Source organism: Arvicola amphibius, chromosome 6 (genome assembly GCF_903992535.2).
Source record: "Arvicola amphibius chromosome 6, mArvAmp1.2, whole genome shotgun sequence".
Taxonomy (NCBI): domain Eukaryota; kingdom Metazoa; phylum Chordata; class Mammalia; order Rodentia; family Cricetidae; genus Arvicola; species Arvicola amphibius.
The window spans coordinates 1,832,868-1,860,731 of NC_052052.2; the positions used below are offsets into that span (position 1 = coordinate 1,832,868).

At 51.5% G+C, this 27,864-nt stretch overlaps 1 protein-coding gene across 1 annotated transcript in view; it reads left to right on the forward strand.

Annotated features, from left to right (window-relative positions):
* Prdm16 (PR/SET domain 16) overlaps positions 1-27,864 on the forward strand; it is a 218,338-nt gene that overhangs the window by 33,892 nt on the left and 156,582 nt on the right. Inside the window, exon 7 of the mRNA XM_042055231.1 lies at positions 26,190-26,240. Coding sequence (XP_041911165.1) covers positions 26,190-26,240 — 51 coding nt within the window. The remainder of the gene's footprint in view (positions 1-26,189; positions 26,241-27,864) is intronic.

Here is a 27,864-nt window from a genome sequence, read left to right on the forward strand (position 1 = left end):
TCACAAAGGCCACACTCTCTTTCCATGGGAAAAATGTGTCCACATATCACAGTGAAATGTTGGGGGAGAAATTTGTGCTGAGGTGGCAGTTGCCAGGCCCTCAAGATGTAGGACGAGCCATGTCCAAATAGTGTCCCACCAACAAAAAGGGCTGAGCGGTTCTCACGTTGTCAAGCCAGTGACATCCATGCCTTGGGGCTGGGAAGCTGCAGGGGCCGCTGCAGAGCAGAGTGCCATCGAGCATGCGTGCCCCTGGTGGCTCTGCACCTCCCACCCCCACCCCCAGGAAGGAGCTGAGCCGCAGAGGGTGTCTCCATTAACAGCCTGCCTGGGAAGGATGGCTCTGGCAAGCTGCTACAGACAGACTGAATTCTAGAGGCGGTGACTTGGAAGGCCGGACCTTACAAACATGGAGGAAGAGGCACCTATGGTCCTGTTGTGCAGTCCCAGATGGCATCACAAAATGAAAGTCAGGCTCAAACCAGAAGCCTGAGACATTCAGAATGATAGTTAGAACAAGCGGGACTTCACCAGTGGCCACCAGCACTGAGAATGGGGATAGACAGCTTTCTGACCGTCACCTCTCCGTCACATGTACATCCTCACCCTTCCCTGTCTCCCAGACTCATCCACGCCTTCCCAGGGCTATGGCCAACCACAGATGGGCTCAGGCAAGGCTTCCTTCTGTGATTAATCCCCAAGTCTGTTGCTGTTCCTGTTGGAATGTTGCAAGGACAGAGGAGAGACACTTACACTTGTGCCAGGAATGTCACCTCTCTGGTGTCTTTCCTCCCAGGATCCTTGATTAGTATTTTGGCATTTTCGAAGCTCTTTCCAAAATGGGATTTCAAAAGATCCGGTACAATTATCCCCAACACTTTCTTCCACAAGGAAGCTGGGCTTCTTGGTTCTGAACTAACCAGCAATGATTGCTTCCTGCTGGAGATGGCCCAGGATGGCCTGGCCTTTGGAGCTACCCTGCCAACTCATCAGCAAGGAGTTCAGGATTTGGGGAGCATAGAGATGAGCTGCGTTGCAGGGGTCTATTCAGAGACTCTCTTGTTCAAAAAAGCAGTACCATGACATTTGGGCTGGTGCCCTAGCCCTATCCAGACTTATTTGGTCTGGAATGGAAACAGGACCCCAAGGGAACAGCCCTCTGCACTGGATTTATGGTCTCTCTGACTCGGGCCAGGTCAGAACCAGAGAAGAAACCCATCCCTTTCACTCCTCACTCGGGATCAAAATGAAGCCTGGGAGCCCCAGGAAATAGAATCCAGCCCCTTTGAACTTGGCAATTACACAGTTTGCATTAGCTCAAGTTCACGGGGCAAGCAAGGGGTGCTTCAGCCCACAGCAGCCAAGCTGGTGACTCCAGAGCAAGATATCCTACTGAAGTCTGGCCGGCTCCAACTGCTGCTGCCCAGCCTCAGCTGCTGAAGGAAGCAGCCTGGCTTCTTGCGATCTCTGCAGGCTCCTGCCTACACCTATCAGGGGCGCTGTCTGCATTCTGTCCCCCAATAGATGAAATGGTGGGATACTGCCCATCTCATGTCACCAATGTTGGGGTCTTGGAAGGTAGCCAAGTCCAAGCCTGAGGGCATCCCTCATCCAGCAGCAGCAACAAGAGAGTCGGCCTCTCTGCTGTCACCTCTGCCATCCGTCTCCAACAAAACACTATTATGTGTCCGAGTGAGGAAGACTTGATCCCACTCACAGAAGGCCTTAGAAGTCACAGCATGGACAGTGTGGGAAGCTTGAGAGCCTCAGAAGCTATAGTGTGGACACTGTGGGAGCCAGTGGCTCTCAACAGGGAGCCTAGGGGCCTCAGAAGCCACAGCATGGACATTGGGAGAGCCAGTGGCTCTCAACAGGGAGCTTGCAGGACACTCTAACTTCCTCTCTGGTTCATACTTTTTTCTCTCTCATGGGGGTCTCCCAAGGCCTTTCATTCGGATTTCATATCCACATAAAGACATCAAGAAAAGATTCTAGCAGAAAGAATTATTAGGCATGGCTGTCAAAAGCTTCATCAGAAAAGCATGAGGGAAGAAGAGAGGAGGCTCAGTAACCCTTCGTGTGCTGGCCTGCAGCCTGGAATTCTGATTAGCCCTGGACATGGAGGGCAGGGTCTGTACATAAGGAATAAACCATCACACGTGTGTGCCGGTACCCAGTCAGCCATGGACTCACACACATGTGCATACACAGGCAGACATGGATGAACCTGGTTGTTGATAGATTTCTAAGATGTAGCTCTCTGGCTTTGGGTCCAGGCAGCCCTCCTAGGCTCTTGGCTCTTCCATCTGTTTCTCTTTGTTCTCCTTAAAGGACAGTGCTCATCTGCCATCTAGACGGGTGTCTTCACCTGCTTCTCAGGTGCTGGGGTCTCTGAGCCTTGGAGCCAAGATGAAGTCAGACCAGGGATGCCTTCCACCCAGGACTCACTCTGGGCAGCATGGGTGCAGAGTAGATATCCCAAGAATGCTATTTCGGAAGTCCCTTTACCCCTCTGGCCCTTTGGGAGATGTGTTTGTGCTTAGGAAGGCAAGGACCACTGTGGCTACCCCTCCTGTTTTCAGCTTCCGCTTTTCTGGAGAAGAGGTTCCTTACCTGCTTGCCCCAGAAGCTTTGCCACCTGCTGGACCCTAATAGTTCCTCAAAGTACAAAATGGCCTTCCAGAGGAAGGGTTCTGGGGACACGGGGGATGCTCAGCTGCGTGAGCAGCTTCTGGGACGGGGGCAGAGAGTATCTCTGCATGGGCACCAGAAGGCCCCTCCGCATTTGTGGTAAGGGGCCCCCAGCCTCAGGATGCACAGAGCCTTGGGATGCGTTTTCTACGCAGCCTCCCTGTGCACAGAAACCGAAAACCGCATGCCGACAAACAGCTCCCCCGGCAAACGTTTTTATTTCCAATTAGCAAAAGAAAAATTGCTAATTTGCTGTAGTTGGACCAGGCTGACGTCTCAATCTGCGGAGTGTCAGAGCAGTGAAAGAAAATGCTTCACACTGTGCTGGCGAGAGCCGGCAGCTCTAAGAGGGTCAGGGCAGCGGGCCCAGAAACCAGATTGACTGGCCACAGTGCTAAATTACTCACACAAGACACACATTGTCTGCCGTGCCAGCTCCCGGAGGACCTGCTTTCTCATTCTCTCCCCTCAGAGTGCAGCGGAGCTGGGCGGGGGAAGGGTCCAGCGTGGGAGGAGAGGGCCAGAGCCAGGCAGTGAGCCTTTGGGAGGGGAGAATCTGAATCGTCTTCAGAAAGGAGCTGGCAGAAGCTGGTTAATGATTACTCTGGCAGGGCTACATCATTTGGAAACAGAAGGATAACCCCACTCCCGCCCCCCCCCAGCCACAGCTCTGCCCCCTGGAGATCCGGGTAGATAGTGTCTTGAGGTTGACCAGGGAGGGGACATGACCTGGAGAACCTCACTCCCCCAGAAGTCTGGGCAGTATCTCTCCCCGTCTCAGATGCAAAGACAGGGCTGTGCCTGCTCCTCGGATTCCTCTAGACATGGTGTCTTCTTCACAGAGCCGGGGTGGGATAAGGACCAGAAACCAGTGAAGTCTCCCCTGGGAAACAGTAAAGGCAGTTCTTGGGCCACAGATGTTTGGCACTGAAGTAATAACGAGCCTCCGCATTGACCACATAACCTCAGCCAGCAGAAGCCTCCTAGGCTCTCACAGGACCTACCCGGCTTTGCCCACGGCTCCAGACAGAGGACATCCATTAAGTGCCCACACCAGCCATGATGAAAGTATCCATCCTGCCCACTCGGCCCACACCGTCTGTCCATCTGTATGCGATACCTCCTTCCGTAGTCCCTTCTGCGGGTCTCAAGCCCACCCACCTCACAGGCCTGTTCCGAGAAGAGCTCTCAATGCCAGGAGCCACATTGCTGTCATAGTGTGCTAGTCGGCCGGGCAGCCTTAGGACCGGCTGTTAGACTGCTGCAGACACCCCCGAGCCCCAACCATAGATGCCTATGGCTTCTCTGAGTCCGTCACTTCCGTCTAGGAGGAGGCAGCTGGATGCAGGAGCATGAGGTGTCACTGGCTCTCGGGTCTTGCTTGGGGTTCGGCTCTGCAGAAAGCATGGGGAAGGTGACCTCCAGAGTGTCTGGTTGGTCTGACTGGATGGAGCTCCTCAGTTCTTTTCCCTACTCCTTGGCAGCTCCTTTGTGTCCAGAAAGGGTGAGGGAACCTGACATTGGATGGGGACTGAGGACCAAAGCATTTTAGGGGTTCTCCTTGGAGGGTCTTCTGCACAGAGATCTTGAATGTGGATTCCTAGTTACAGGTGGCCTCAAGGGGAAAGGAAAGGAAATGAACCCAGCCCAGCCCTGGGAAGAGCATCATCATAAGAACAAAGCGTGTCTGCCACTGGCCACGCTGATTCAGATGCTCCTGACACAATAGTCTATTCCTTACTCCTGAGTCCAGCATACCCTGTCCAGGGAGCACACACCATCACACAGCCACAGATGATTCTTGAGGTAGAGGCTGGGCCCGAGCCATCAGAGCTGGACCCTGCTGATGTCTGGTTTAGACCTGCCATATGCAACTCTAGTACAAAGTGATCTTGGAGAACATTCTGGTGTTTGGCAAAGACCTCGGAAGGACCCACTGCCTCACTCTAATCTCTAAGGAAATACACACTGTTCTAGGAAAGCCCAAGGCTATACTTGAGCCCTCCAGTAACAGGGCACGGCTTCCTACTGTGTGTCTTAGAATAGTTACTTGGTCTCTCTGAGCTTCTGATTTACAATGTAAGAGACACAATCAAACCAGATAACGCATGTGGAACTTTTTCTTTTTTTACACAAGATGTAAAGAATAGTCTGGATGTGTTGTCTTTGTGCAAATAGAGAGAGTGCCTACAGCTGTACAGCTGGAGAATCCTTTGTCCTCAGTGGATGCTGTCTATAGGTACTATATTTTCTTCAGGGAAAATAAAGAGTTACTGCGGGGGCCATCAACCACAGAGAGCCTGGTCTCAGACCTGCAGCACTGTGCCCAAGCCTGTGGGGCAGGATAGGCATTTGGAATGTGTCCCTTTCTCCTTGGCTCCCTTCCTGTCTGGCCCTGAGCTATCAGGAGCATGCGTGTATACATGCTGTGTACATGCAAGCACACAGACACGCATGTGTCTATATATAGAGAGATACACACATGTCACACATGAACCATGTTGTACCTGCCTGAGCTCACATGCATATACACTGGGGGAGCGTGTTGTTCCCACATGGAGAATGTACTCTTAGCCCAGGGCGCAGTACCTTGAAAACCTCCTCAGCACTTTCCTGGTGAGGGGAACTCTGCATGAAAGGGCACCATGGTTTTAAACACGGTGCAGAAAACCTCACGATAGTGTCTTGTCACTCATCTGCCGCCAGACCCTGGGATGCCCACAGATTTCCCGTGGCAACCTGCAGGCTGGGATGGAGGCATGAGCTAGAGCCGGGAGGATGGTGGGGAAGGAGGGGCCATGGCAGGTGCAGAGCAAGGGCTGGCCTCAGCAGCAGGTGCCCTGACCTTGAGCTCAGGTTCCCTCCCACTCACCCCTCCCCCACAAGGCAGATATCTCCAAGCTGAGCTCCCCAGGTAGAAGAGCCAATGACAATAGGCGAGATGCCCCCAGCTGCCTGCCACTGTGAGGCCCAGGCTGTGGGATGCTTTTCCCCCCAGCATCCTGAGCAGGAAGGAAGGAGCCAATCCGCCCAGCAGTCCTGAGTACCAGCCTATTCTTTCTCTGGTAAAGCTCCTTGCTCCCCTCCATCCAGCCACCAACCTTCCCACCTTTGCTCCCCGAGGAAACCTAGCTGTGGCCTCCAGCAAGCTTCAAGTGTTATACCCCACAGGGCCCTACCCAGGGATGGGCCTGGCACGTTCTGGGCCCTGCCCATGAGGCCTTTCTCACTAGCTACTGTTCGGGGCCTGTGTTCTGTCCTGGCTGCTCTCCAGAACTGCTGGCGTCTTGGCCCTGGCGGAGCCCAGAACATGACCTCTGGCAGTGGGCGGGGCCTCAGTACTTTGCTGAGCCCGGCTGGGCTGTCCCACGTGCTGCCTGGGCTGGGGACCAGAATTCCTGCCTGTGGAGTGGTGGCCAATACGGGGCTCAGCTCTGATCCCTCCTGCTTCTTTCTGCACTGATGTGCCTCAATATGCTTCTGCACTTACTCTCAGGAGGAACTGAGAGGGTGTTTGTTTTGTTTCAGTTGGAGGGGCAATAGAATCTACTGTGGAGTCCACAGCTTGAGACCCCACCTACAGAGTGCATATGCTCCAGGCTGTGTGAGCAAGTGGACACACGACCCTGTCCCCACCACACCTTCAGAGGGCTCCATGAAATCATGCCCTGCCTCTACATTAGCCTTCCTGTACTGTTAAGGAGTTACCAAATGGGCACAACCTGGACCCATTTTGAAAAGGGCGCAGTTAACCACAGTGTTGATTACAGGGTTACTATCTATCGATTTTTGAGGTGAGCGAATGTTTTCTAAGTTTATAGCGCCTGTTATCTTTTGACTAATAAGAGCAGTGCCGTGAGCCGAAGTTCATCTACCGTCTGGGTAGTTTCTGAGTTCAGCTTGCCTTGCACACCCTGCACAGGTGTGCCAGGGGTTGCACACAGACACAGATCTTGCCAGTGTGACCAAAGGAGGAGAGACTTTTGGCTGTCACAATAAGTTGGAATAATGGCTCAGTCATTAAAATGTTTGCCTTGCACACCTAAGGACCTGAGTTCAATTCCCCTGGAATCTACTTTAAAACATGTAGGACATGCTTGTCTCAGTTTTGGGGAGGTGGAGACAGGAGGTTCCTAATGCTTGTTTAATCTATCAGCCTTGCCTACTTAGAACTTCAGGCAAGCAAGAGACCCTGTCTCAACACACACACACACACACACACACACACACACACACCTGTACGCACATACACAAAAGTATGGCCAAAAATCTAGAATAAGATTGTTTGGGCTTTTTTTTTCTTTAATTTAGGTCAAATTAAGCTCACCTAAAACCTGCTTTTTCTGTCATGAGCTGTGGGGAAATACAATTTGAATCAGGTATTTGGATGGTGGGCATATGTTGTGACTTTAGCAACAAAGTTCTTGACAAATCACAGACCTGGTACAAGTGTTCCAACCCCTCCTAGCTCCCCATCTCCCTGCTCTCGTCAGCCTTAACTACCTCACATGGGTGAAAGCATTGGGCTCCATCCTCAAATATTAAGACAAACGGATATCACTTTCAAGAGCATTAAATATAATAGAAAATCCATGGAGGCAATTGAGGGATTTCTCTTCCAGAGAAGCTGTTGTGTCAGGTAAAGAGGCTGCTGTAGATCAGCCTGCTCCGCCCCTCAAATAGATAATCAATTTCCCTGAAAGCATCAATAATCAGAGTGGACATTTATTGCCCCTCGGATGGTTTATCTCTGGGGCTGGGGCAGCAGGGCTATGATGAAATACCAAATCTGCCAGGAAACACAATTAAATGCTGTATGGATAAAGGATTTTATACCATGCACCCCAAAAAACAATCAGATTCATAATTGAGCTCTATGGGATGAATCAGCCAGAAATAAATAGCACACCCAAAAGACTATAACTTGAGTCCTGGTGTTATGGGTCAGGCAACATTGTTGCTAATATGTTGCTTGTTTAGGGCTTTAGCCTGGCTTACCCCCCGCCTGCAGGTGTGACTGCATCCCTCACTCCTCCCCACCCCTTGCTCTGGGCTGGCGCTGAAGCTTCCTGTTTTCTTGGAGAAGGAAAAACACATTTCTGGTCTGCATTAACTCAGACTTTGAGGAGGACTGTATATACTCACCTTCGTGAGGCATCCTCACAGTGAGGCCGAGCGATAGGCGCCATGGTTGGGATAGAAAATGCCAAGGCACACGGGACCAAAGAAAGAATTCCACGGGAAGCAGGGACTGTCTGAGGGCTTGCTCCCCTTCTCTCAGGTGTCTGGGGACCCCAGCTGGCCTAGCTCTTGGGGAGGCATAAGGTCTTGGTTCTTATTGTTGTCCCCAGAGACGTTGCTGCCTCCTGCTGGAGTCAAATCCTAGGGACTCTGATGGAGTCAGACACAAAGATTAAAGCTGCCCCCCCATTGCACCATTGTGTCTCTGCTTGGGCGGGGGCGGCAAAGGGAGGGCATCTTTGGTCTCAGTTCAGGTCTGCTTGGATCAGGAACTCGATTTTCAAAAGAACCTTGAGAACGTTAGAGTTTAAGGTCATGTACACTTGGCAGAATATGGCTTTTAGTTTGGAAGGGGGAAAAAGTATAAAGGGCATTTTGGATACAAAATAGCTCTTTAAAACAGCATTTTGATGAGTTAAGTATAAATAAATCAGAAACACACGGATTTCATTTCCTTTAAAATACCCGCGGGCTCAAACACTAGCGGGAAAAGTGCCTGGCAAACGGCGGTTTGGGATTTTGACAAACCCAAATATTTTGGAGAGGTTTCTGAGCTGCTTGCACCCGGTCTCCTCTTAGCCCTGCCTTTTGTGAGTGCCCAGCTGCCCCTGGGGGACAGGTCCAGCGGAGGGGAACTGCTCAGGACTATTTCTAAAGGGTAACCAAGATATGTTTAGGTATTCACAATGTGGGCGCTTGCATGTTGGTGTGCTCAGAGGGAGGAGAGGCTTTGCAGCTTCATTTTGGTGTGGAATGGAAACACACACACACACTCATGTGCACACACACCCTTCTTGAAGGCTGAAATAAGGCTATGTCTGAACTTGTATAAGGCCTGTGGTGGTGTCTGCTCAAGGCCCAAACCTCTGGGCTCCTATCAAGAGATTTTGCCTCAGAAGTGTCAGTCACAGGGCACAGAACCTGCAGATTGAGCCACCATGATAGCCAGGTGTGTCGGCAGACCCACGGCAGCTGCATCCCATGGCAGGTAACTCTGTCACCTCTGCAGGAACATATCTGACTAGGTGAGAACTGATTTACCTGTCCATGTGACTTGGTGTGATCCCTACTGTAAGCCAGGTCCTTCTGCGGCTATGTTAGGACAGACATTAGTCTGACGAACTTGTGCTAAGAAAGCCTAGACTTGTCTTGATGAGGCCCAGCGTATGGCTGTCTCTTAGGACAGGACGTAGGAACTCCAGCTTTCTCCCTTTTCCCAGTAGCTCAGGCACCCACAGGTAAGACTTCACACAACTAACTATGAGTTGCTCAGAATTCGATCTGCCACGAAATGCTGAGGGAGCTACTCAGACTGGTGGAGCTCACCCTGTAGTTTTATAAACTAATAAAATTTAGAGGCATCCAAGGAGAGCGTGGAAAGGTCATCCGCATCACGGGTCTTTCTGGAGAACTACCTGGAGTGACATCATTCAGTCAGGGGTTCTTTACTGAGTGTGCTGTGCAGACACACCCAGGGTCTCACTTGAGACCCCTGAAGGAGCAGACAGGCAGCGCTCTTATCTGAGATCTGGCCCATCGTGGTCGGCTCTGTGTCTCACTGAGAGACATAAACAGAAAAGCCACTTGGCAATGGTTGCCTGAGACATCTTTCCCTCCACAATGTTCCTTTTGGCATCTGATTAGAAAAAAAAAATCTTGCAATCAATACCCAAAGTTGGATTTTGAGATTTTCTGCAGGATTGGGCTTGGAGCATTTAATAACAAGGTTCCTTACTATACTCAGCCTCTAAATTTATAACAAAAACAAATATTTCCCCTTCCTGACGCAGAAGGCCATGCCAACGGCATGGAGGAGCCTGGCTACAAGGGAGGAAGCAATTGGATCCGCTTAAACGCCACAAGCATAACCCCCCAGCGCTTCTTAGCAAGACCGGGTCCCTTAACGGGGACCCCGGGGAACAAGAACATTCCGGCTAATCTCCGACCACTTCTCCTAATTGTAGGATGTTATGCGCTAATCAACAGCCAATGCCTTTTCTCTGTAAGACCAAGACAAAGCCTCAAATTACTAATTACACAAATACAGTGTCTTTTGCTAATTGGATTGGTTAATGTTAGTTCATAAAGCTCTTTAAGGATAGGCAGTGTGGTATGAAAGAGGCAATTCATACGTTTAATAACAGGCTAATAACTGTCAGCGATGAATAATCAGCTGTTGCCGCGTGTGCAGAACGTCCTGCGCTCTTTCCAGCTCTTTGCGCGCCTGTTACAAATTAATGCCTTTGCAAGAGCCAACTGGTATGTCAAACCCCTGTCTCCCGCCGCTTGCGTCCCCACCTTGCCTCTGGCCTGTGAGCCTTGGAGCATATGCCTAGCCACAAACGTGGTGGCCGCGTGGGGAGTTGGTTCTCCTACGTAAAATGGACCCCTGTTACTCCTATTATTTATGAAAGAGCTGGACGATTAGGGACAGGAGCCAGGGTCCCGAATCCTTGTCCTAAGGCCACAGACTAAGCTGTTTTACTCAGTGACCCTGGGCAAGCTCCTTGACCTTCATAGGCCTCAGTCAACTCAGCTGGAAAATTGGGTAAAAAGATTGTGGTGGCTCTGAGCACAGAGCTGCTGAGTGGAGGCACTGAGTCGAGCAGACCAGGGTGCGGGCAGCCACCGTGACTGGATCTGACTTCCACTAGAGAAGCCAGTGCTGAAAGGACTTCCGAACCCAAGGTCCTGGTTGGTAAATTGCAAAGACCAGAGTCCCCAGCCCCTTGCTCATACTTCACAGTCTCACTGAGCCTCACACTCAAGGTCACCATAAGATATTAGAAAAACAAGATGCAGTAACTCTGTTGTGAGAATCTTCCAGTAGAGCCCAGGTTCTTGGGAGGGCAGGTAATGGCTCTAGCTTAGGGACTTTTCCTCCGTGTACTTAGGAAGCTAATAAGGGCGCTAGAGAGATGGCTCAGCAGTTAAGATCACTGACTCATTTTCCAGGGGACCAGGGTTCAATTCCCAGCACCCACATGGCAGCTCACAACTGTCTGTAACTCCCGCTCCAGGGGCTCCGACACCCTCAACAGACATCCAGGCATGAAAAGCACCAGTGCACATAAACTTAAAAGAAATACATAATTTTAAAGAAGAAGCAGCTGTTTGAGTCTGTGAGTGCAGCTGAGCCATCAGGTGTGTCCCTCCTCCCGTGTGCGTGCAGGTGTGGGCTTCCTGCTGTATTCCAGCTTTCTTTGTTTAAATCTGGGTATGTGTTTCCATCAGGAATGATCTTTAGGACAAAAGGGAGTCTTTCCACGGGTCACACAAAACAGGAAGCGTGCTCAGGGGATGAGAAACGAGCTCAGAAGGGAACATGAACTATTCTGTTCTCCACAAGCATGGCTCATACTGGAGTCTTCTTCTGTGCTCTACACAAAGGTGACTTTGAGACCAGGTAACCCAGAGGAAGTCCCTCACAAGCCATGGTTTACCTTAAAACTTTTCAACTTTCTGCTGACACAAAACACGGTGTATTCAGTAGAACTTCAACTTTGAATTCTGCCCTTGAGCTTTTCCTGGGCCAGTCACACACAGTATGATCCTTTCTTATGGTGTGGAACAGCCACTGCCCCTAGGAAGCCATACAATCACCAGGGAAACAGCCAGCATTCTGTAGCATGCTATGCTATGCTGCTAAGCTGGGGTGTTCAGAATGCGAGGTGTAGCCAAATGTGTCTTTGATTTGTGGTATTTTCAGCTTAGGATGATTTATCTGGACAAGACCAGGACCATCTTTGTAGCGGCTCGTCATAATTAACACCGTTAGATCAAAACAAAAACACTGGCTATAAAGAAAAAGGGAGTTTTTCATCCCTCCCAGTCAGCTCTCCATTACTATGGCCCCTCCGTCCACTCCCAAGAGGAGGATCAGGCTGAGAGGGTATTACAAGAGAGGCAGGACCAAAGTCTAGAAGGTCTTCCCTGGCTCCTTCCTCCATCCCCAGAGCTTTAGAAGACACAGCTGGTCCAACTGTGGATCCAAGCCAGGTGGAGGCAACTCGAGGCTTTGAAGATGTGTGGCCCTCGCTGGCTTCAGGTGTCCTTGCCCGGATGGTTCCTTCTCATTAGACTTAGTCCTTCCACGCTCACCCCGATTTCCTGTACCTCTCACTGTCTCTTTCTGCACAGAGTGTGCTGGGCCGTCGCCTTTCTGCCCACACTTCCCAGACTCTCTCACTATTCATGGTCGAGCAGACTTGAGCTATCTTTTCAGTCCTGAACAAATTCTTCTGGCTCTGGGATCAGGGTTTTCAAATGATATCTGTGCCTAGCGCATCTTCCTCTGAAGCTGAGCCTCCCTGATTCAGATGTCCCTTCTGGATTGAATGCACCATTTCCACTGTGTCTTAGGGAGGAGACTGGCCCAGCTGGCTGTAGGAACAGTCACTTCTGTGCACACAGAGGTGACAAGAGACAGAGCTCTGAACCGTGCAGAGGAGAGGCTGACATGTTCCTCATGACCTTTGTCACTCACGGTGTGGCCTGTGTAGAGGACCTACAGTTGGGCATGTCACACATGCCCTGAGATGGTCCCCATCCTGTGCTGACAGGGGTCATTCTCAGTCTTTCTGCAGACAGATGATGACCGTGCCACATTAGTTGGCAGCCACGTTGTAGCGTGCCACTAGGTATGATGGCTGGGCAGAGCAGATTACCATCTAGCCCCGGAGGTCTGTGAACTCAGCAGCTCCTCAGCTCCTTCCCATATGTGCCTTCTTCTGACTCTGGCAGCTGGAGGCAAGCCGGGAAAGGAAGGATGAAAGGGTCTTGTCTTTTCAGAACCGGAGAAAGACGGGAAGGCTGCAGGCATGGGTGTTTTCCTAAGGCACATGGGCAGCAGGTGGAGCTTGCCTGTGCTCCCTGGCTCTTCCAGAGAGCAGCATCCTACCTGGTGATGAAGGAAGCAGTAAAGGGTGACAAGGAGTAAAAACCACGCTCCACGCTGTCCAGGACATGAACGCCCTGGGTGTCTGGCTTATATTAAGTGTGTGATTCTGATGTCGAGTCGTGAGGCAGGAATCCTAGCTCTCTGCAATTGTCTGAGATCCCTTGACCCCCACAGGGTTGTCACAGAGTGAAGATCACAGGGAGGGGGGAACACTTGCATTTACCCACTGATCTCTCTAGATGAGGATCGAGAAGGGACAGGGACACCTATTATAACTCACTGCAACAACCTGACATGCAGGCATTTCTCCTTAAGGAGGGGGCAGAAGGTCACCTTGAAAGTCATTCCAGATTCCCCAAGTGTACCCAGGGCTCCCCTGAGACTTGTTTTCGGGGTAGAAAACAAGAAGCCCCACCTCCTAGTTCCATGGTCACCTAGGCCAGAGTCTCTACCAATTCTGACCTCTGTAGTACAAGACCTAGGCCTGAAGAAGGGACCTCCCTCCCCATCTCAGAAAGTCATGTGACTCCAGGTAAACTTTGGGATTTCCCTTGGGATGGTTTGTGTGTCTCCCTGTTGGGAAATGAGAGAGATGGGGTGGGGGAGCAGAGCCATTGCGAACTGCTTCTGATTACCCATCTTTACTCAGGGGAGGCTGCAGCTGGGGATTGTGGTCTTCCAGGTCCTGTAGGGTGGTTCCAGCAGCTGCTGGCCAGACCACGTGTCTCACAGCAGCCCAGACAAGGCTCCTAACCCACCCTTTCCCACCTTCCCAGAGGCAAGCAAGCCCATAAGGCACCAGGAGCTGTTGTGTGCCCATGTTGTTTTTTCTGCATGGGATTTTTGTCTTTGTGAGCCTCCTCATCCCTCATGGCCACCAGAAAGCCTGTGCCTACCTTTTGTCTCAAATCTAGAGTATAGGGGTCCTTTTATATCTGCCATCTTTCCATCAGCGGTGTGGGCCAGTGTTAATGTTCTTCTGTAAAATGTCTGTGTGCCATGCACAGCCTCCTACATTTACTCTTCATTTTGTGACCCCTTAAAACCGAGAGACACACACTTATCTGACAGGCTGCCCCCAAGCAGACCACAGGCTGGATGAGACCGAGGAGCCATAGAGAGTGGCTGATTCCTGCCCAGTGCTGGAACAGCCAAGATGGCTCCCTTTCCCTACCCTGGGATAGGATCGCCTAGTGTAGATTAACCTCCTTAGGATTTGATGTTAGTGTTCCCAGTCATGGAAGCAGGTCCATCTTTAGTAACAATATTACAATTGCATCCTTTTATGTCCTTTGGCAGCTTCAACTCATCTTCTAGTCTATGTTATCCCATACCACAGAGGCAGAAGAGAGGTCACAGGCCACCAAGGACATGCAAGGTGTCTTGCCCCAGCCCTGTAGCCTCTCCTAGTTCTGTTAAGGTTCCATACAGGAAAGGGCAGATCAAACATCAGAACTGTCTGGGGAGCCTGAGGGCAGGCAGCCTCAGGGCACACTTGCTGAAATCCATCAGGGCTGGACATGTCTGCACAATCCCAAGCATTTTGCTGTGCCTGATCCCAACTAGGGCAAAAAGTGGGGCACAGAAGTTCACTTGAGAACTGAAGGCAGAATGGGGTGAGACAAGCCTATCTCTCCCACTCCACAGAGCAGATCTGAGCCCCAGGACTCCTGGCTACAGCCATGGTCTTGTGGGTTCTGCAAGATCCCCGAGGCTGGAGCGTCACAGCCGTGTACAGCTTCCCCCACACAGCTGTTCCTGTAATTGGGTCCCATTAGGAAAGTGTGCGGTCTTGTCTGGCGGCAACTCTCAGCCTCCCTCTGCCCCCTCCCACAGTGGTCTCAAGTTATCACTGTAGCTGTGACCAAACCCAGACACTTGGGGCTCTGCTATCCCGTTATCCCTTCCTAGCTGATTGGAAACAGCATCATTTATAAGAGAGAAAGCAAGGCTCCTTACACCCCCGTGGATGGTTTCTTCAAACAGAATCCGTTCCACGGAAGCCAAATGAGATAGCGTCTCTGTGCACGTCCTGTGAAGTTGGCTATGCGACTCTGGACATGCGCCCCAGCCTCTCTCTAAGTCTCTGCATTCTCTGGCCTAGATAAGGATACTTACTTCCTGAGAGCAAGGAGTAAGACCCAGGAGTGACCCTGAAGACGGGGGGGGGGGGGGGGGGGGGGGGGGGGGGGGGGGGGGGGGGGGGGGGGGGGGGGGGGGGGGGGGGCGGGGGCGGGGGGGGCGCGCATCACAGCTGTTAGTCTACTTGATACTTTGTTACAGTGGGAATGGGAACAGTGGTACAGCTGGCCTCCTTGGCTGCCAGTTTGCAGGAATTGAAAGTGAGCATGGACAAACTGATAGAGAGAGTCATTAGTGCCGTAAATGCAGGTGAGAATTTATAAGGAAAAAAAAAATGTGGCCGGATTTTTTTTTTGGGGGGGGGGAGGCGTTATAATAAGAACACCTGTGGCAGTGTTCATCCTCCTCCGTCTCCAGAATGCACTGTTGCCCCCGCCTTCTCTTTTTGTGTATGTGTACATCTTCATGTATGTGTGCAAGAGTGTGTGGTTGCAAATACAGTATATATGCACCGGCATTTAGAGGCCAGAGGTTGGCACTGGGTATCTGCCCTCTATTGTTTGCCCACCTTATTCTTTAAAAGAAGGTTCCTCACTGCAGCTTGAGCTTGCTGATTTGACAGACAACAAGGCCCAGGGATCTCCCTGTCTCTGCCTTTCCAACACTGGGATTACTTGTGGAAAAGTGTGTGTATGCATTGTGCCAGCATGCGGTTATGTCTACCACATGCATGCAGGTGCTTGGGGAGGCCAGACGTCTTTGGGCCCCTGGAAGTGGAGTTACAGGCCATTGTGAGCTGCCTGATGTGGGTTCTGGGAATCAAACCTGGGTCGTCTGCAGGAGCAGTAGGTGTTCTTTACCACTGAGCCCTCTCTGCAGCCCCTGGACTCGCCGTTTTGTGTGGGGTTCTGGGAATCTGAACTCAAGACTTCAAACAGTTTCCCAACTGAGCTGCCTTTTTTTCTTTTTCTTTTTCTTTTTCTTTTTCTTTCTTTTTTTGCTGCTGTTTGTCCTTTTAAAGGGGTTCTAAATTTGTTTCACTTTGATTCACTCCTACCTCCAGGTAATGAATGATTGCCTCCAACCCCAGTGAGGAAGTTATGTCACCACCCCAGAAGGGCTGAAACGCCAGGGGTCGAGCCCCTGGGGCCTCTGGATGTTGCAGTTGTGTGACAGAGTCTCCATCACAGGAGATCTATGAGCTTTCTATTCACTTATGATTATTAAAGATCGCCTTAACAAACAAGCCATCAATAAGTGGGGTCAGGTTGAAGTGCATTAATATAATTCTATCAATATTGAGGTTATTTCTATAACTAGACAGGTTGAAAATGAAAGACAAATGCTTGCGTGGAACCATTAGTTAGCCTGACGATTTGTTTTTCCCCACCTAGGAAGCAAAATGCCCTCGGGAGACAATGAGGCACAGGTCTGTAGGACCACTGTGGGTCTCTGTGGGGCTGTCAGCATGGATCCCTGGTGGTACCCGTGCTAACCACCCTCTGGTTCCGGGTGATGTCATGTGCTGGTGCGAGGATTTCCAGAGCTCTCTAAGTAAGATGGGAGAATAGCAACAAGGGTTCTAGGAGTGTGAGCCAAAAGGAGCTGCCTCTGGGTTCGTGATGGATAATGTCCTGTGTTGGTTTGAGCAACCAGGGGCTGAGCAAAGAAAGGAGGCATGGGAGTTCCTGTCTGGGCTTGACACAGACGTCTGTTCTTGGGGCTGGGAGTGCAGGTCAGCATAGAGTGCTTGCTGAATGTGGTTCCAATGCTAGCATCCCATAGTGGAAAGGAAACGAAAAGAAAGGAAAGAGAAAGAGGAAGGGAGAGAAGGATGGATGGGTGGGTAGATGGGTGGGTGGATGGGTGGATGGATGGATGAGTGGGTGGGTGGATGGGTGGGTGGGTGCAGGGAGGCTGTTAGGGGCCAGAAAAGAATTCAGACAGCAGAGAGCCTCCCTGGCTTCCATAAATTGGTCTCTTGGAACTGGCAAGAACATTTCCAGCTACCTTCTGTTCCCTGTCCAAGTCTGAGTACTCCAGATTCCTCCCATACATGCTGCGTCATAGACCTTACCCTGGGCCTGGCCTGGTGCAATGTCCACCAGGTTCACCTGCGTCCCTCTGTCTGAATGGGTAGCTCTTTGCTGAGAGGGCAGATCTTGCGTTAAGTGTTCGTATCACAGAATGACAACCATGATGAGCTTTTGGAGGTCTGTGGTATAAGGTAGAATCCGTGGGGATGAGTGTGAAGTCCACACTTGTGACATCATGCTGTGTGCATAGAACATCCAGTTCCTATAGGGCTGGACCCGTTGTTAGTGTTTGCAGCTACATAGGTTCTCATGGTCCCCATGAATATCCAGGAGTGGCTGTCAATACAGACCTAGCCCGTGGTAGTTTAGTGTCTCTGGGGCCTCGTGCCTGATATGTCCCTGCTTCTGGGTTCTTTCTCTGCCTGTTGTCTCTTCCCCTCTGGGGTAACTCACTGCTCTAGCTAGAACGCTCTAACCTCTGCTGGCCTTCACTGGGACTGGTAGCGCTGGTGGAAAGATGCTGGACAAGGGAGTAAGGGTTGAAGGGTCAGGGTCAAGGGTCAAGGTAATGTTCCGACCTTTTGCAGCTGATGGCTTTCGCCCACACCAGGTGCCCAGCATAGGAGTCAGGGTATCTCTGGATCAGTCCTGTGGCAGCTGAGGTGAGGCCCCCACCTGCCCACCCACCACAGTCCCCCAGATCCTACCCAGATCCTACTCCTTCTGGTCTGTGTTCTCCACAGCCCAGCTCTTCAGAAAGATGGAGACTCTGGAGTGAGACTCAGCTCTGACCCCCTCCCTCGTCACTGCTGGCTGTGTGTCCCATCCTGGAGCCAAATGTCAGAGCTCTTAGACTCACACATGAGTCCTTCCCACACTGAAAGTGGTTGCATGTTGTGAACCATTGTCCGAGAGTCCCACATGTCACCCACTCCTGATTTACATGCACATCCTCTGCAGACATCAGTCTTTCGGGAGCAGGAGAAAGAAGCCATCCACCAAGAGCCTGGTAGGATCTGGACGCTTCTTTCTCCTGGACTCACAGGAGCCCATGCCCCACACTGACCCTTTTCCTGGCCCTGGTCCTCAGCTCACTGCTTGGGGGAAAAGGGGAGCAGAGCCTACCATGGCTGCTGACTACTTCCTCCAGGTTTCATTCACAACCATTCTTCCACTAGTGCCCCTTTCTCGGGCTGCAGCCACTATCCAGGACTTGAGTGGCCAGGAGTGGGGCCTCGAATTCTTATCAGCCCTCTGGAGTGCCTAGTAGAAGGATCTGTTGTTCTGAGGGACCCCTGAAATGACCAGCACCTATAGAGTGAAGCTGGGCAGAAGTGCTGCCTAGCCTGTGTGGAGAGGGTCACAGCCTTGGAAGGTCTCCACTCCGAAGGGGAAAGTCAGACTCCTGATGGGAATAGCTATATATAAGGGTACTGAGTGAGGCTTAGAAAGCCCTGCATTGGGCCAGTCTGTGTCCCTTTCCTCAAAAGGACAGCTGTAGGGATAGGAGGTGAAAGTCTTTGTAAATGCTTCCCCCGTAGGTGGTCAGCCCGGGGCCCAGCCTTCAGTCTGCTACGGCATAGCACAGCTTCAAGCAGGAGATGGTCAAAGTCAAAGGCAGACCTCTCTACCTGCTGTTGCCACAGCCTGAGGAGCAGGGTGTCAGGCCCTGGGTCGCCAGCTGCCCAGGTTCATAGTAAAATCCAGCTCCTCATCCAGCCTACAGGCCTTTCAGCAAGGCAGCATCTCTGCCTGTGTGGGAGGGGGCTCTTCAGCCCCTCCTCCACCTTTGCTGGTTCTCTGTTACATCTCATTCCTGCTCACCCCTCATCCCTACCTCAGGATCCCTGTGCCAGCCCTGCCCATGCTCGCCCCTCCCTCAGGATCCCTGTGTCAGAAAAAGTCCAGGTTCACTGGCCTTTCTTGCTAATGCTAACTGTTGGAATAAGTGTAATGAAGGAGCCGCTATTCAGTGTGTTATGAAGTAGCTCCAAGTTACTTCCTGTGAGGCGGTATAGACAAAGGTACCCCATGACTACCCACAGACGAGTGTGAGAAGAGACATTGACCCAAGACAGACAGAGACCCTGTAACCTTCAGATCTGATCACTCCACAACAGGCAGCCACAAGCACCAGGCAGCCTCTGCTGGACAAGGTGTCTGACATTGCGATCGCAGGCCCAGAACCGCCAGTGAACAGAGTGTTCTTGGATCATCTGAGGGCAGCCAACCCGTGCCCAGCTTCTGAGTCTGCATCACGGTGCTGCCCTGGCTGCACAGGGCAGGCCCGTGCCTAAGGGAAAATGTTAAATGTCTGGGCAGAGGACTGAGTGCCACCGGCCCCATGAGGCCATGCAGAAGGCTGGGCACACCCCATCCAAGCCATGAAGGGTGTGGGATAGGGGTTCCACCACACCCTTCATTAGGAATGGGTTTCACAGGGGACTTCTGAGAAAACCAGTGCCTCTCCTCACACAGAGCTAGGGGCCAAGCTGCCCAGGGTCTTTGGCTAGCCAAATAGGACGGCTCTGGAAGGTATGGTGATGTCAGCATTCCCCTGGGACTGGTCTCTCCGAAGGAACTCTATCAGGGGAGTTAGGACATGCCCCTGAGGACAGGAGGGCTGGCTGAGTGCAGACAGGCAGACAGGCGTGGAGACCTCTCTGCATTTTAGGGATGGGCTCCAGAATGGTCCTCTGCTGCTGCGCTAGACTGTGTAAATATTTTTCTTAAGAGGGAAGAGAGAACCCCCATTCATTAGACAGCTCTCGCTTGCAGGAACTGAGAAGTATCTGTTTAGGCATAAAAGCTAAAAACAGTGTCCACCGTTCTTTAAAAAAAAATCATTTCTACAGCTCAAACATGGCCAAGCTGATTTTTTTTCAAATGCAATAAATAAATAAATCTGACCCCACTCTCCCAGCTGAGAGCACAGGAGTTTGTGCCAACACGGCCAGATCCTTTGCTCTGGAAGCCAGGACTGGCCTGGGGATTCAGGACATCTCAGGGTTCCCACTAGACCTGCCAATGGATGTCCCTGCTCAGCTCTGGCCAACGCTCCCGCCACAGGGAGTGTCCCTCTCCTAGGGAGATCCAGACAGGTATCAGGTGTGGGACCTGTTTCTTCAAAGGTGTCTATCCCTGCAGGGCCCATACAGCACAGGGACAGAGGCTCACACGCCAGCACTTCCCGGCCTGCTCGCCATTTCTTTGCCTTTCCTTCCATGTTTTCAACCTCACCCCCCCTTTCTGTTTCCTGGTGATAAAGTAGATCAGCTGCCTCCAGGCTCTTACATGAAGGAGGTTGTCCCAGAAACACCAGATGATGACAGCTGCTGATGTCATTATAGTCACCCTTGATGAGGTGCTCATGCGCCATTTATACCAGGCAAGATGTCAGGACTGAACTGTTGGTCTGGGAGAAAAATGGAGGGTGAACACCATTCTTCAGGAAGTTCACCTTCAAGCTGGGCGGTGGTGGCGCACACTTTAATCCCAGCACTCGGGAGGCAGAGGCAGGTGGATTTCTGAGTTCAAGGACAGCCTGGTCTACAAGAGCTAGTTCCAGGATAGCCAGGGCTACACAGAGAAACCCTGTGTCAAAAAAAACAAAAGAAGAGGAGGAGGAGGAAGAAGAAGAGAAAGAAGAGGAGGATGAAGAGGAGGAAAGGAGGAAGAAGAGAAAGAAGAGGAGGAGGAAGAAGAGGAGGAAGAAATTCACCTTCAGCCAGTAAAGTACTTGCTGCGTAGATATGAGGGCTTGGGTTCACTCTCCCAAAATTCACCTAATGACAAAAATGTCTATACATGGTGGTACATATTTCTAATCCCCGTACTGGAGAGATAGAGATGGGGGGTACCTAGAGCTCACTCACCAGCCCATCTAGCTGAATTAGTAAGTTCCAAGCCAATGAGAGGCATTAGCCTCAGAATGTGCGTATGCCCATTTTCCATCCCCCTCTCCAAAGACTAGCTGGGCTCTCATCAGGGTAGCCCCATGCAATCCTGTTTTTTAGCTTCTGAGCTTCTGAGTAGAAAACTCTGCTGTAAGAACAGGCCTCATAGAGCTCAGCACTTCTGATGATGGGAAGGTCAACAGCCACCATCATGTGTCATCTGCTCAGATTGTCCCCCAAACAACCCTGAGCCCACAACCTCCTGCAGTCATCAGCCAGGGCTCAAAGCCAGAACACGATACTTGGGAGTCCCTACCAACATTCTCTTCATAACTTCACAAGTACTCTGCCCTTGTCCCCACTCAGAAGAGATCCAATAATCAACTTCCTGAAGGTTCTGGACGTACACACAAATCCTCAGATCCAGAGAAACTACTTCAAAAACAGATAAGAGAGAAATATGGGCTAGAGAGACACAGACTATGTACAAAGGCCTGAGGACAACCCACAGCAAGCCAGACCATGCTCCCCAAGTCTGGCTGTTCTGGCTTTGGAGTGGCCTTATGTTGGGGCTCATGTTGGCTTTCTCCCATGGGTCTGCTCCCAGATTCTTTGAAGGGAGAGACGCCTTCTGGGATCCATTTGTGACACCAAACAGAAAGTCGGCCCCCTTGGGGGACATGCCAGAGTTTTGGAGCTGTGAGCCTATGAGATGTCTGTATGTGTGTGTCTACTCCTCACCAACCTCTTCGAGAACAGAGGGTATTTATTTTAAGAGTCAAAAAAGATGTTTTGAGCAACCCCACTTAGCTAAATCCTGGCACCGATACTCGAGAGAGAAGCTAAATGCCGGAGGTCAAACCTTGCTTTTTTGGCTAAAATGTTCAATCAAAACACACCTAATACTTCTGCTGGGGTGTGGGGGAGACATTGAGAGCCTGGGGCAGCCACTGCCAGCAGTCGGCAAGCCGGCAGTACAAGCGCTGAGGCTGAGCTAGCAACATAAAGAGGGTTTTCAGTAAACGGCAACTGAGCCAGCAAGGAAGCCAAGGCTGAGAGGCTCCGGAGTGTGTCCGGCGGTTTCTCCACCCAAGGTCAGCAGCGGGTGAGGAGGGCCTCATTAAAGATATTTCTACCTGGCAAGGCTGCCATTAAATCAGAACCTGGCTCAAACCTTCCCTTGCAGGGGGGCTCTGGAAACTCATGAGGTGCCAGCTTCCTCTGAGAGCATGATGCTCCCTGCTCCAGCACTAGTGACTCAGGAAGCCTGCCACAAGATACTTGCTTGGTCCTCAGCAGCTCTGAGCTTGTCTCAGTGCAAGCTTGCACGCCCCACAGCCCAGGGAGTATCTGCTCAAAGTATGGGTGAAGAGGGCCAAGGAACAGAGCCCCAGCTCCTCTCCCCAAGGCTGGCCAGGACCCATGACCTAGAAAGCACAAGGCTCTGGTTGTTCCCTCTCACTTGGTGACTCTTGACGAGAGTTGTAGATGAGGTTGTTGATGTCCCTTTGTGTGTCCCCATCTGATAGTGAACTCCAGGGTAGGTAGTAACAGTGCCCATAATGACATAGCAGATGGGTTAACTGGGCACTTACCCACTGCTACTCCTTAGCTTCTGATGGGGCCCCTGCTTGGGAATACACTCATCCACAGGTCTATGGAACACAGTTTGCCTTCCCCTGAGTTAAAGGGTGACAGGCATGTTGGGAGAAGACCGTGCGGCCACTCACAGGCTGTGTATGGTGACAAGAAGACCCAGCTCCCCAGAACATTCCTGCTGGTTTCCAACTGAGATGTGGGGCATAAGCTGGTGTGGGTGAACAGAGTCCTGCCTGGAACACCATATCTCGGAGACACCGGTAGCCTCTGCAGCGTCTGCAACCCCCTGCGAGAAAAGCAACTATGGTTTCTGGAACCCAGAACTGGCAGACCCAGCTGTCTTTTCTGTAAGCTGAGGCCTCGTGCCCCCAATCTATCTCCATATCTTCTCATTCCACTGGCAGCGATTAACTTCTTGAAAAGTGAGACACGATTTCAGAATGCGGCCTCTGGTGTCTTCAGAAAAGAAACTCCACCTTTGGCCTTGTGACTGGTTTGAGCCATTTCTAGCACGCAGAACCTTCTAGTCCCCTGCAAACTAGTGACTGAGGGAAACCTTTCCTACGTGGGTTTCCCAAATGCAAACAGGGTGGCCTAGGTGACCAAGGCCTTGTAAATATAGTTGTCAGCATTGCCACTTTTCTGTGACCTGGGCCTTTGGGAGGCTAGGAATACAGTGTGGTCAGAGCCACCTGTGGATGGGGAAGATGGGGGAAAGCAAGGAGGGCAGGAAAAGAACACCCCACTCTGTAGGCCATGAATCTGAGGTCCCACAGGTCCAGGGTGGCCTTTGTTGATGTCCCAAGGGCTCTCGTTTGATCCCTGCGGCTATAGAAAGGCAGTGTTGAGGGGAGCTCCCTAGACAACTCTGTCAGGGGTGCTGTTGAAGGACTTCATCCTCTCTCCAAAGCCCTTCCCTCAGAACACTCCCTCAGAGGCAGCCACACACTCCAGAATGGTGAATGTGAGCAGCCTGAGCAGGCGATAGGCCCTTCCCAAGGACCTCTGTTGGCTGCTGGTGACCTTGCCGGCACCTGAAGCTTGACTGAGCACACAAGAGGGCAGACCAGACAGGTATGCAAAGGCATTCTAGCCCCGGCCCCACGTTTACTAGTGACGTGGGGTGCAACTTTCACATCAGGAGTCTCTGCTGTGACAGGAGACACCCCTTTACTCTCAGAGATCGCCCCAGGACTGGGGTGGGTGCCCTTTCCAGAAGTCCAGGACAGCCTTGCATCAGAACAGCCAGAGACATCGCCTAGCCCGCCCTGCGCCCTAGCCCTCTCTCCAGTGTCTAGAACTGTGTTGACGTTAGTGTGTTAGTACAAGGTGGCTGTGGAATGCCACCCGGCAAGCTCCTTAGACATGGTGTCCTGTGACCTGTCTGTTGACAGACTGCAGCAGTGTGTGTGTGTGCGTGTGTGCGTGCGTGCGTGCGTGCGTCCATCCCTGAAGCCTGGGACCCTAGGAAAGGACCCTAATAGAGATGAGGTGACCAGGTAAAACATCCAGCTAGGTCAAGCAGCTCAGGAGTCCTCACGGCTGGGCTTTGGTATGGGGATCCCCATTCACTAAACTAATGGAGTCTGGAGACAGGCCCTAGGTTTGGGGCAGTATCTGCTCTTTGCTGAGCATATGAGGCACAGTTGGTGCCTACAAGGAGTATCTTCTGGGTGTGTCTAGTCTTCCCTGTGTAGTACAAGCATTGCTTTCCTGGGAAAAGTGAAAACACCAATTGTTTCCTGGCTGAAGCCAGACCATTAAAAAACAAGAGAGCTCATGGCCCACAGGACTGGTCCTTTATCCTGCCATGGGTGGGCTGCAGCACAGAACCGCTATCCTGTACATATTTAACCAAGAGGTCTCTATCCCCACTGGGACCAGCATCTAGGGCACAGATTTGGATAAACTGTGTCGGGAAGAGGCCTCCCTGGGCAACTTTTGCCTCCAGCACGTGACTGCAGACTTCACCGGGAAAGAAAGCTTTTGGAGGGTTGAGCAGTTATTCTCACTGTCTCGGGATCCCCTCCACCCTCCCTGGCCCTGCTCTGAGTGAGAAGAGAAGCCATTTGGGAGGGGGAGAGGGAAGAAGCACAGCTGTCCACAGCCCAGCTCTGTCTGGCGTCTGAGCTGGTCATGCATCAGAATCCAGCCCGGCCGGGCAGAGCACATGGCTGGGTCACCGGTGGCGCCCCCTCCAGAGGCTGGCATAGTCTTGCGTGGCGTTCACCTTGTCTTCTCTCACTCTCACTTCTCACTGAGAGTCACTTTCCAAACCACACTTTCAGAATTTATTAAAAGAAACATAAAGTTCCCAATTGGTTAGAATTCCCAGCGTTTAGAATATGGCCTCTTGTTTTTACAGCTGAGCCAGGCAGAGCCTGTTTGGTGTACCGCACTCCCTTACTGGTCTGCGCGGGCACATGCGGGCACCTCAGGGTAGTGGGAACAGGAGGGAGAGAAAACCCTTTGGGTTGACATCACTCCTCATTCTGTTTTCCAAGTTTGATTTTCCATCTTGGTTCCTATTCTTTTGGAAATGACATTATAATTTATGAACATGAGGCTATGGGCTGGACTCCCAATCCAGAAGGGAAAAGTCCGGTTTCTACCATTCATTTGTCAATGGTTTTCTTAGCTGTAGCGTTTTGTGTCTGGTCACTGAAGCACCTGCCCTCTATGTGGGGCAGCTGGGGTAAAATGCCACGGCTCTGCCGATCGGAGTATGGACAGAAGGATACAAGGGTGGCGCTTTCTCTCTTCTGCTGCCAGATGTGTCTGTGAGGTAGAGGATGCACGTCTGCTGTGGTGAGATGTGGTTCACCACGAGCCTTCGTGATGTCCAGCACCACAGCTGAAGAAGTACCCCAGACACCACAAAGCCATCTTCCTTTCCAAGGCGTGTCATGTTAGTAGGAACAGGTGACACGCTGCCATCCCAGACTCAAGGAACCCCATGCCTGCTCCCCCCATATCTGATGTCTCAGAATAGAGGTGGAACTCATGGTTCCCCCTGAGCTCTGCCTCCTAAGCCAAAGTGGAATCCCAAGGAGGACCGGGCCATGCCTGTAGCCTGCTAATCCTTTAGGGCTGGGCAGACTGGAGCAGGAGACATTTTTACAGAGGCTCTGCTGGGTTTTTGGGCAGAGCTCGAAGTCTGCTGTACCTTTCAGGGTCTGAGCTCCCTACTGGTTGCAGCCATGGGCAGCCTGTTTTAGGGTGTGTCAGCCCTCACCTTTTATTAATGGGCGATGGGTTCTCTACAGAGCAACACCGACTCCGAAGAGGAGCTGTAAAGAACAAACTGCAACATTTGCAGGTCGAGGACACCTTTCAGGTCCCTAGCATATGGGGTTTCTGTTAGAATAAGGACACTAAGCAAATGATGGAGGACATGTATATTCACTTTGCTCTTGACGGTGGATTTGGTGTGACTAGCTGTACAAGTTCTGGCCTTGACTTTTTCAAAACAATAGGTTGTAACCTAGAATTGTGGACCAGGTTAACCCTTCCCTCCCACATGTTGCTTTCTGTCAGGCTGTTTATCATATATGCATATACATGCGTGTACACACATAGACACTAAAAGAGCCCCCAACAAGAGTTTCCCTTCATTTCTCTGGGAAGCCACGGGATCTTGCCTTCATGATGGCGAGGTGTTGATCTGCCTGTGGTTCACAGCCCTCTGCGCTGTGAAGGCGACACCTGTTAGCCACTAACGGCCCTTTCCGATTTGCTTTGCAGCAGATGCTGACAGATACAGAGGCGTCATCCCAGGAGAGCTGCATCAAAAAGGTAGGCAAACCTGCCATGACTGTCGTCACCCAGTACCTTTTTAGGTGGCCCCTGGTGGGACAGCTATGTGGTCTTGGTTGTTTCTGAGCTACAGAGCAAAGAATCAGTCCACGAGCAGAGCATCATCTGCACACAGTATACGAATGCCATCAGGGGAGACACTCATTTTCACTGTGTAAGCGGCGGTCGGGGGGGGGGGGGGTCACCTCACCTCACTAAGCCATCCCAGCTCTTGAGAACAGAGGACAACTCTGGGCCCGTGGGAATGCTGCAGGCCATGCAGACACAGGAAAACCAAATAAAGGCAGGTTGTGTTTATTTAACTATCTTCACTGAATACTCACATGAAAGAGTATGGGGGGGCGGAGCACAAGGGGCCGCAGATTCAACAGATCCCTTTCGCTGCACTCTTAACTCCCAAAGAGGGCTCGAGAGTCGCTTTAAGTAAGCAAAGCATTAGGCAAAAGAAAAAGCTTCAACTGGGCATTGTCTACCACCTTTCTGGCTGATGATGGATCATAGCTGGTCGACAAACATGGCTCTGAAAGACCCAGAGAGAGAGAGAGAGAGAGAGAGAGAGAGAGAGAGAGAGAGAGAGAGAGAGAGAGAGAGAGAGAGAGAGAGAGAGAGCGCTATGCGGAGGGGAAAATACACATGGCCGAGGGACACACACACACTCACACACACACACACTTACACACACGTGTGTTTACGCTGCTGTCTACATAGTGGTAAGAAGATAGTCTCCAGTCAGCTCCAAAGCGTTCCTTGAGCTCAGTCACTGGTATGGCTCACAATGCATGCATACATGCAAAGGAAACCTCACATGTGTGCATGTTCATACAATAGTCTTATCCTATGTTTAAGATCTTCCCATGGAATTAAAGTGCTGTCCTCTCTCTGGGCATCTCTACCCATGGACAAAAATGGGTGCAGAGATCCATTTACACTCGTCCCTACCTGGAAGTGGTGGGGGTCTCAGCTTAGGTTGCTGGGGAGACTGCATCAGCACCACGTGGTCCATCCTGTGTTATTCACCCAGAGTCTTGCAACACAGGATGTAAACTTGAGGGGTCCTGCCACCCAAGTGAGCAAACAAGTCTGACCTGGTGGGCACTACTCTGGGCACACGGACAGAGCTCTTTACCGGATGGGAGCTGTCCTTCTCCCGGGCAGACCTCAGGCAACATTTTGAAGTTGTCACAGGGGCTCTTCCTTCCTCCATCCCTCTACCCTTTAAGTGTACCATGGATCAGATTCCCTCTCTCTCCTTCTCCCTCTCTCCCTCCCTCCCTTCCACTCTCCTTTTCTTCTTTGGGTAAATATGTGTGTTTTGAAAGGAAAGGGGTGGGGGCTGGAACAGAATTCTGTATCTCAAGAATTGTGGAAAAGTGAAGCCCAGTCTGCTTTTTGCCACCAACAGAGCAGACCACCTTGTTGTCAGTGTGTCTCTGGGTGTGTTGCCCAGCCAAGGTATAGTGGTAAAGGCAGGGGATCAAAAAGTCAAGTTCAAAGGTAAGGGGGGGGGAGGCGGGGAGTGCTGGATACTTTTGAAAGGAAACAAACTAACAGATGACAGGAGTGAGTCTGGCTGCTCTGCTCTTTCTCTGGGGTGGAAAGTAAG